The 9,695-nt window shown below is 38.3% G+C and overlaps 1 protein-coding gene across 1 annotated transcript in view; it reads left to right on the top strand.

The window, feature by feature from the left end:
- kynu (kynureninase) overlaps positions 1–5,417 on the top strand; it is a 213,464-nt gene extending 208,047 nt beyond the window's left edge. Inside the window, exon 14 of the mRNA XM_072579727.1 lies at positions 661–5,417. Within this exon, the coding sequence (XP_072435828.1) occupies positions 661–804 (144 nt within the window). The 3' untranslated portion in view covers positions 805–5,417. The remainder of the gene's footprint in view (positions 1–660) is intronic.
- Positions 5,418–9,695: the final 4,278 nt, after the last annotated feature.

The following is a 9,695-nucleotide window of genomic DNA, read 5'->3' on the forward strand; positions in this document are numbered from 1 at the left end:
ATCAGCTAGTAGCCTTTACAGATGGAAAGTGGGTGAATGACATTTAAATAAAGTGTGATTGTTGTAATTGTTGTGGCTTCAAGCTCCCTCTGTCGAGTGGGTAATGACAGAGTGATTTACCATCAAACACTTCAACTTAAAATTGGCCACCTGATCAAAACAAAAGCCTTGGAGATCTGATCCAGTTTTTAGACCACTTGACATGATTCAATGTTTTGCAAAATGTGCAAGATGGTTGATTACCTTTATGATGTTTTTCATTCTTAATAGTTGGTTGCTACTTTCCCTAATTTTTAGTTTTCTCTCTGGCTTGTGTAAATTGAATGTCAAGATAAAATGAGCCAAAAACCCAAAGCAGAATGTGTTGTCCTACATTTTCTCATTTCCATCCCAGTCTCTGTTTTCTCTTCCAACAAGGATTAACAGTGTGGTTCAAGGTGAGACTATCGGAGCAAAGAGGCCACATATGTCACAAGGTTTACATTCTGATCTTTTCCATGGATGCTTTCATTCATATCAATTGGATGAAAGAGCGTGCAGTCACATTAGAAGACAGTGGTTTAGTAAAGCTAGCAATTTCTTAAGCCATTTGCTCTTTTTAACCGATCAACTTTATTATCCATGCAAAAAAGTCAGATTATCTTTTCTTCTTGCCAACAGTGTGACCAGAGGGAACCAAATGTCCTACGAGTTGCTCCTGTGCCTCTTTACAATTCCTATCATGATGTGTACAAATTCATCAAGGTGTTGAACGAATCAGTCAAGGCCACAGGGCATCAAGTCAATGACGAAGCATCTGTATAACTCGGCCAGATTCCTTTCCACGAGATGCGTAAGGGACACAACCAGTTACTCCACCATTACAAAATATGCTTCCACATTAATTAGTGACTTGTCTAATTTCTTTCTGCTTGTTTTTGACTGTTTTAATCTCTAATTTCCTGTCAGAAATTTGGATTTCAAGTGAATAAAGCTTGTTCGAGATAAATGAATTGATGAACATAGAAATATTGTAGAATTTAAGATCTTACGATTCCAAAGCATGAAAGGCTGTGGGCCTTAAACTGGAAAATGGGATCAGAATAGTTCTATTGGAAAAATGTTATTAAACTTGACAGGATGCAGAAAAGATTTACAAGAATGTTGATGGAGTTGGAGGTTTGAGCTATAAGGAGAGGCTAATAATGCTGGGGTTAGTTTCCCTGGCGCATCAGATGCTGAGGGGATGGCCTAATAGAAATTTATAAAATCCTGAAGGGCATAGATAGGGTGAATCGCAAGGGTCTTTTTCTCAGGATATGAAAGTTCAAAACTAGAGACCATAGGTTTAATGTGAGAGGGGAAAGACTAAAAGGGACCTAAGTGCCAACTTTTTCACTCAGAGGATGGTACGTGTATGGAATAAACTGCCAGAGGAAGTGGTGGAAGCTGGTACAATTACAACATTTAAAAGGCATCTGGATGGGGACGTGAACAGGAAGGGTTTAGAGGGATATGGGCCCAAAGCTGGCAAATGGGACTAGATTAATTTAGGATATGTGGTCAGCATGGACAAGTTGGACTGAAGGGTCTTTTTCTAGTCTATATCTCTATGCCTGAGTTAGGTGCACATTTCTGACAGGTACAGATTTGATGAGCCAAAAGCCCTTTCCTGTGCTGTGGACTTTGTGACTCTCTGACTTTATTTTGCTTATCAGCACCAATCAATGAAAAAAAAACTTTCTCTGCTGCTGAGGAATAAATTGTTGTGAAGGAAATGCTACTCAGGAATGGAACATGATTTGACAGACACCTCATTCATCCACAAGGCAGGTTCTACATTACATTCACCACATCCAGGGTTGGCTTTAAATTATCAGAAGGAGCTTTGATGGATCAGGGTGGTTCTGTAAGGTGTTATGAAGGTGTAGAAGTGTACTGTACCTTTAAGAGAGTGAGGACTTAGCAATCCCACAGAGCGCTGGAGAATTTACAATGTGACATTTAGTCCAGCAGCAGCAGACACTGGCTAAGTTGCTATGGGACAAAAGTAAATTCAAATTTGGCCAATCAGTTTAAATTATACCCCAAAATACTGACCTCCAATCGTTTGAATTTAGTATATTAAAAACGAATGAAACAATCCAATGCTTTGGAGTATAAGACCAGAAAAAAATTGAACAGTTGAAAGGAGAACTGCCATGCCACCAGAATTCACTGTACATACTGCCTAAATCACAGCTCTCTTAAAGGTACCTTTATCTATCAATGACCTGTGAAACAGAAATCCCTAAGAAGAAGAAAATCTACAGAGGAAGATTCAAAGGAAAGATTCAACAGCTGTGTAGCTTTGAAATTTGAATTTTTGGTAAGTCTTACTCAGGGGTTTTATCGGACTATATTATAGAAGGACAAGTAAAAGAAAGGTTAGTGGAAGGAATTGTAAATAGTTGTTAGTTAATTATTCACTGCTGTACTTTAAGAAATAAAGCTGTTAATTTTTACTTTAAATAGTTCTTGGCATCTCGAATTTCCACAAATTGCTGCACGGGATAAATCTTTTGTGTGTTGCTGATTTAAATTAAGCAGGAGGGTTTATCCCGTGTTGTAACCAAGGTAAGGTGGAAAACTGGAGGTCAGGATTTCTCCAAATACTATGGGATTTTATCACCAGAGCATGACAACACCATCAGTCCCTTGGCCTGATGCCAGCCTGATTGCTAAAGCTTGGGATAGAATGTGAAAGGCCTGGGAGTGGACTTGAGGCCTAATTATAGACCTCTATGGTGGGTGTGAGGGGGTCATTAGAGATCGTAGTGTCTGTGGGGAGATGGGCATGTACAGGATTGAAACACTGGTGCGGTATTGGAGACTTGTTGGTTGGCTAGAAATCTAAGGGGTTGGCCAGCCTGGTATATGTGGCAAGGCCTGGAGAAAGTACAACAAAACCTGAGTGGAAGGGTGAGGGTTGTGTAGCTTGAAGACCCAGTGGGGTTAGTGATTGATGGTAAATCTCAGTAGCATGGAAAGAGAAAGACAGTCTGTTGTGTGGTAGGCTGGGTTATGTCTGCTTTAAGGCCTGAAATGGAACATTGAGGTTTAGAAAGACAAGGTGTGGGGATAGGAACACTCAGTGGTTTGGCATTGTGGTCAGGCTGGACACCTCATAAGGAAAATCTTGTTCTAATGTTTGATAAAGGGGAGGTCGGCCAGATGGGAAAGGTGGATCCAGCAACCAAGTGTTAGGACATGCACCTCTTGGATTCCGAAATCACTCGTTTGAATGGTGCTGTCAGGTTTCCTAAGGCATGGAAAAGGCAATGCTATCAAAGTTTAAAAAAAAAGCAACAAAAGCACTTGGGGTCTCAGTGACATATTGAAAATATCAGCTCCCTAGTTTGAAGCAAATAGTTTGTTTGTCCAACTGACTGCCTTAAAGTAAATGGTTAGGAAGTAACTCCATGAAGGGAACCCAATTTTACAGATTTGACCAACTCTTGATACCTGACCAAAACATCACTTTTTCTATTAGTCAATATTCTACTCCATTCACCCACCCCACCCCCTTCAAACCCAAGTTGCAATCCAAGTACCATCTGACAATGCTGATAGGAAGAGAATTCATATTTTATTCATCCAGGTATCCAAAATCATGGTCTGAACTTTATTGAGTGCACATGGTACATTGGAAAAACAGATGTCAGTGTAATATAAGAAGATACATAGATGCTAGCCCATCCATGGTTTCATCTTATCTATTATTTATATTTCTGCGTAGACAAAGAACAATATTTATATTAGAAAATTATGAAATTATATATTAATATTAACTGATAGAAATTGTTTTTAGGTGCTGTAATGGATTTGTGATGTAGCTAGCCGTATGTGAGGTTCAGGATGTGGTTGATAGAGTGGCATTTAAAGATGCATTTACTGACTTTAATTGTTCCTATGAGGTCATTGAAATTGTTGGGTATTGCATCCATATCTTTTAGAGCTACATAGCTGCCATTGACTAGCCAGCTATCTGCTTCCATTAGCTGTGCATTCTTTGTCTGGACCGCCTCATGGGATTTGTGGTTAAATCACATCGCCACTCTTTACTTTAATAATCTTCATCCAACAAAGCTTTGTGACTTGTACCATAATTGACTTTTCTTTGTGTTCAAATCTATTTTGCACACAATTCCAGCACCGGCTGGAACTTCCCTTTTACAAAGTATAGAATCGCTTCAAGTGGTATTTGGTTTATATGGACTCGGTGTCCTTATTCAAATGGGTTCATCATTCCTGATGAAGGGCGGTTGCCCAAAACGTCGATCTTACTGCTCCTCGGATACTGCTTGAACTGCTGTGCTTTTCCAGCACCACTAATCCAGAATTATTCAAAGGGGAGCCATTCAAAAGCAAGTTTAGAACCAGTGGCATTGTACAACGCCATAGGTAGCAATGACGTTGACATATTTCCTGTGTGGAAGAAATCTTCTGGTTAATCAATACAATCACTGTTCTGTTTTTGGAAGCTGTGCATTTGAACTCCTATTATGTCTAGCTACTCCACTGGGCACAAGAGTGACTTGATGGGCTGATAATGAAGATATGTGTGGTTTTACTCAGCATAACAGTTTTAAATTTAGTGTTGAACTGATCCCTAACTGAAATGGTCGTCATAATTCTGACCCTAAACATTTGATTTGATTTATTTATTGGTACATGTACCTAAGTACAGTGAAAAGCTTACAAGCAGTTCAGGGAGGTCATAGTAGGCAAAGACATACAGATCATAGCATGAAAACAAAACTTCGACAGTGGCATGCAGGTTATGTCTCATGGGATGTGTGCTAGGCAAGACCAACATTAGCAAGATCAATATTATTTGAATTTAGAGAGTCCATTCATCAGTTTAGTAATGGCAGGAAGAAGCTGTTTCTGAACCTGCTGGTGCATGGATTCAAGCTTCTGCATCTCCTGCCTGATGGTAGAGGTTGTAGGAGATCATTACTGAGATGTGATAGGTCTTTGATGATGTTAGCAGCCTTTCCCCAGCAATGAGCCATGTAAATGGAGTTCATCGATGGAAGGTTGGTTTCTGTGATGGTCAGGGCTGTGTACACAATCTTCTGTAGTTTCTTACGATCCTGGGCAGAGTGTTATGCATGCGGACAGCATGCTTTCAATCGTGAATCTGTAAAAGTTGGTGAGGGTCCTTATGGACATCCAAGTTTCCTGTTGGTGGTGATACCTACTCTTGTTCTTGTAGTGTCAGTAGTTGTGGCTTATATCTTCAATAATCACAACATTAATAATTCCTTCATTCCAGTCAATATTTAGGCTCCTTCCTATTGACAGATGTCTGCATTAAACAATGCTCTTGAATTGTAATTTAGCATTATTATAACCGTGAAATCAATAAAAAGGAATGCCAATGATTTACTAATGATAGAGAGTGTTATTTCAAGTGCTAGGTTATCCTACAGTCTATCAATACCTGTGAATTATTATGGGTAATAAAAACTGGCCTAGCCAGAGATGTCCACATCCTGGGAATGAATAAAACAAAATGAGTCATTGAGAATGCAAGATGTGTTTACTGATATTGAATACACTTCAATCACCACTCACACAATGATTTAAACAAAAGCAGTTGTAGCTAATCCTCATAATGAGATTAATCTTACATGTTCTGACGAATGATCAACTATTCAATATGTTCAGTGAGGAGGGGTACATCAGCTTCCCATCTTTCAACTTCACAGTTGGTTAAAATGGTTTAAATCCTCTATGTCATGCAGTTATAAATCTCTCCAGTGAAATTGAGTTTAATAACATCCACTGAAAGCAGCAAGGAGTCAATCACAAGTTACTCTTGAGCGAAAGTAAGAGCAAATTTCATACCTGCTAATTTTGTGAAAACTAGTAAAGGTATGATTTGTGCAAACACTTCAACCCTTACAAACAAACAAGTACTAAGTTAAATGAGCAGAATATTCAATACAGATGAAGATAAAGTAATGTTCAGTTTAGAGTCCTTTAAGTGTCCTTGAGATTTGAGGGTGTTAGTCTTGACCATGGTTAGTTGGTCAATTTCTAGGATCATCAACAGTAGCAAATATTGCCATTGTCTTTCAAATTTTAAGCTCTTTGATGCTTCTTTTCAGTCCTGCTGTTGAATAGGGACCTTACTTCTCACGAGGGAGAGCTGTATCATCTTGGGTTCAGTTCGACATTCCAAATTCCACCTCATTGGAGTGTGTCAAAATTCTACTTGACATAGCAGTTAGTTCATATATCCATATACTCCATATACCACCAGGGTATTCTTTTCAGACTTGATAATTGCAGGTGATATTTCATCATCAGCTTGTGGAGATTCTTATAATTGTGTAATTCAGATAGGAGATGAGGATCCTTTTACTCTTCCTTTGGATGCCTGACTGACTAGTTTTATTGTCTAAATGGAAAATGTTCATTTTTCCTTCTACTCCATTTGACCTAATCCAAACCAGTTTCATTGGCCAAACTATGGTCTCTGTGCCCATTTTAAGTTAGCCTTTTGATCTTGTTCTAAAACCACTTCACTCCTTTAACTTCATGAATATCTTAGGTATTCGTTATGGACTATAAAATTTAAATTTTATAAATTCCTACTTTGGAAATAAAATCAGTCTGACTCCAAGTTGGGATACAGACTCTAATCTGATAACTTAAAAATTTGTCTGAACTGAGATGTCACCTGTTTTATTCACTAAATAAAACCTTAAGTTATCGCAGGGCTGTGACTTGAAAGAATTTCTGTGGTTTCCATATTAGTCAATGGAAGCCTGTATCCCCATTCCGAGTGATTAAAGACTTAGTCCATCGAGGTTGGTCTTCTACAGCGCATCAGTGGTGTAACACTTTGATCTTTTACTATAAATTATGTGTCCTATGAACTTGCCCCATTAGCTATCTGATGAAGGAGCAGCGCTCCAAATGCTTGTACTTACAAATAAATCTGTTGGACTATAACCTGGTGTTGTGTGATTTGATTTCCTGATGAAGGACTTGTGCCCAAGGTGTCATTTCTCCTGCTCCTCGGATGCTGCCTGACCTGCTGTGCTTTTCCAGCGCCACGCTCTCGACTCGGATTTTTAACTTTGCCCACTGCAGTTCAACACCGGCTGTGTTAACATATGGCATCCGGTACCATCACTGATATGGAAGATCTTGGGAATGATAAATGCATAGAAGCATTTTTGTCCAAAATTGATTCCTACCATTGTAACTAATGAATCAATGACCGGTCTTACAGTACATTGGCCACATCTTGACTGAAGATAGATTTTATACATTCCTTGTTAACTCAATACCTACAGAATCTGCTATCAATTGACACTATTCAGTTAATTCCTCTTGGAGCATGTTTTTGGCCTTCCTTTAGAAAAGGACATTTTCTGAGACTTACATTTATCATTTGAAGGAATGTTAACGGTAATTTGAGTAACAGATACCATTGATCTTTCTCCGGTCCGACATAGTTTGCAATTATGTCTGAGCTGACCTAACACAAATATTATCACAGACTCAGTAAGTAATTCCAATCTATGGCACATTGCACTTTAAATGAAATCAAACATGCATGTTGCCAGTTTATTGCTCATAAAACACATTTACCCAGATGTTGTTACTGTATGAGACAAAAAAAGGACTGTGGTCCAAAACTGAGCTTGATTAAATCACACGGAAATTAAAGGAACAACTCTTACACAAAAATTAAGTTAACTTCTCACCAAACTGACTGCCTGAAAAACACAATTTCCTTATGGAGAGCTTGATTTAAGATGCTCGATTTGATCATGATTTCTGTCAACAGTTGGACTCAGGGTCTTCTTGTGCCAAAGCAGGCCTCATACAGAGTCTTTGCCGGACAAGTGTTTGCTAAGGGAATCAGCACACAGTGTTCCTTTAACTTTCACCTTTCTGCACTTCTTGCTCTTCGGGTAGCTAGTGAGACAGGTACAGATATCTTATATGGTAATGAGGAAAGGGAGGCTATTCAGGTCAGAAGCAAGAACTAGTGAGTGGCTGCTGATAGGAAGGGAACCTGCCTCCTTCCTATCAACTGATACGTGGCCTTCTCAGGCTTACCTGATGGGTGGGCTACCTGCTTTCTGTCTCATCTGAACCTGGGAAAATTGTACCCCAAGTGGGATTGGGCCTTTTTGAACAATAGTGACATGGCTAGAGGTGAAAAGACATTGGGTATCTATATCAACAGCAATACAACTTATTTTCCAGATGTCGGCCTCCTTCTTGGCTGCTTGTAGGTATGGAAAGTTCCACCATAATTCCAGATGTCTATAATCTACCAAAAATGTATCAATACTTGGGAAATCAACTTGAATTTTGTACAGACAACTTGAATTTTGCCAAACTGACAATAAATTGTCATTCGGGAATTATTTTAAGATATTATGTGTAATGTACTGTATCACAAAATGATAGAAACTTGTCATGATGGATATTTTTAATTTCCATTTCTGGATCTTGTTTCTCTTCACTCACACAAATTTTCATCTTTGAATTACTTGTAACTCAGGTTTAGTTCTCCTTGTGTTGCAACTGATGTGATTGGATATAATTATTCTAAATCTCAATCATCTTTATCCAAAAATAAGAACATTTTATGAATTTTCATAACAAGAGACATCCCTTAAGCAATGACTTCAAACTTAAGGTTTCTTGCTAGATCCCATTGGGTGCAATAAAACATTTTACAAAATACAGATAAAAATGTAATTGATTATAACAGAATGTATCCTTAATTGTGTGTTTTAGTGTCTCATTGCAATATAGTTTCTTACATTCTTGCCTTAAATGTGGGCCTCACAAAATATAATCTAACTTAGTACTGTAAATAAGTCATCATGTTGGATATTTTACAATTCAAGTACAATGATTATATAATACTTTATTGTACCTAATGAAATTCAGTCATACTACTATGTCAACATTGTTTCATTGATGCGTTATTTAATGCTGGGTCCAATGGGCACAAAACTTTTTTTGGTCTTTTATAAGTACACTTAGAACTAAATGCTTTCCAAATTACATTTAACTTCATGATGCAATATCCAGACAGATAGAAATTATAAAACAAGTATATTTTTGCTGGAGAAGTTCGATAAAGTTACATTTTTTAAAAATCCATTTCTGTGATGCAACTCTATGATGTGAATTGCAGAAAACCATTTCAAAATAAGCATATAGAATGCATGCAATTCCTTCAAAATACAAAGGGGATGTGTGTGAGTGAGTAAATGTAGAAATCACTTGATTTCACTCAAGTATCACTTACTATCCATCTTTGAGAACAAGTTTGTCCTTCGTGCTCACTTGTCCTCCCACGTACAACATTATACAGAATTGTTCCCTCCTGTAATTGCTTCTTGACTTCATTGCTCTGAGCCTATTGGTTTGGATCATAGTGACAGCAACTATTTGTTCTGAAATGGGGCTGCAATGGTTCTGCTTCATTGGCCCCCTGCTAAGCCTAATTGTCTGCTCTTTTGTTCCAAGTTGGGGATGTTCAGTGATGGGCCTTGAGCAGTTTAGAGAATGAGTTTGAGCAGGGATGCAGATGATAATGGCTTCCCATTTGCCAAGGTGAATCTTCCACCTTCCCACAGTGGAAAACATTATTCAAACTGTTACTGACATTTCTGCTGTCTGACTGC

This window comes from Chiloscyllium punctatum, chromosome 10, assembly GCF_047496795.1.
Source record: "Chiloscyllium punctatum isolate Juve2018m chromosome 10, sChiPun1.3, whole genome shotgun sequence".
NCBI classification, from domain to species: Eukaryota; Metazoa; Chordata; class Chondrichthyes; order Orectolobiformes; family Hemiscylliidae; genus Chiloscyllium; species Chiloscyllium punctatum.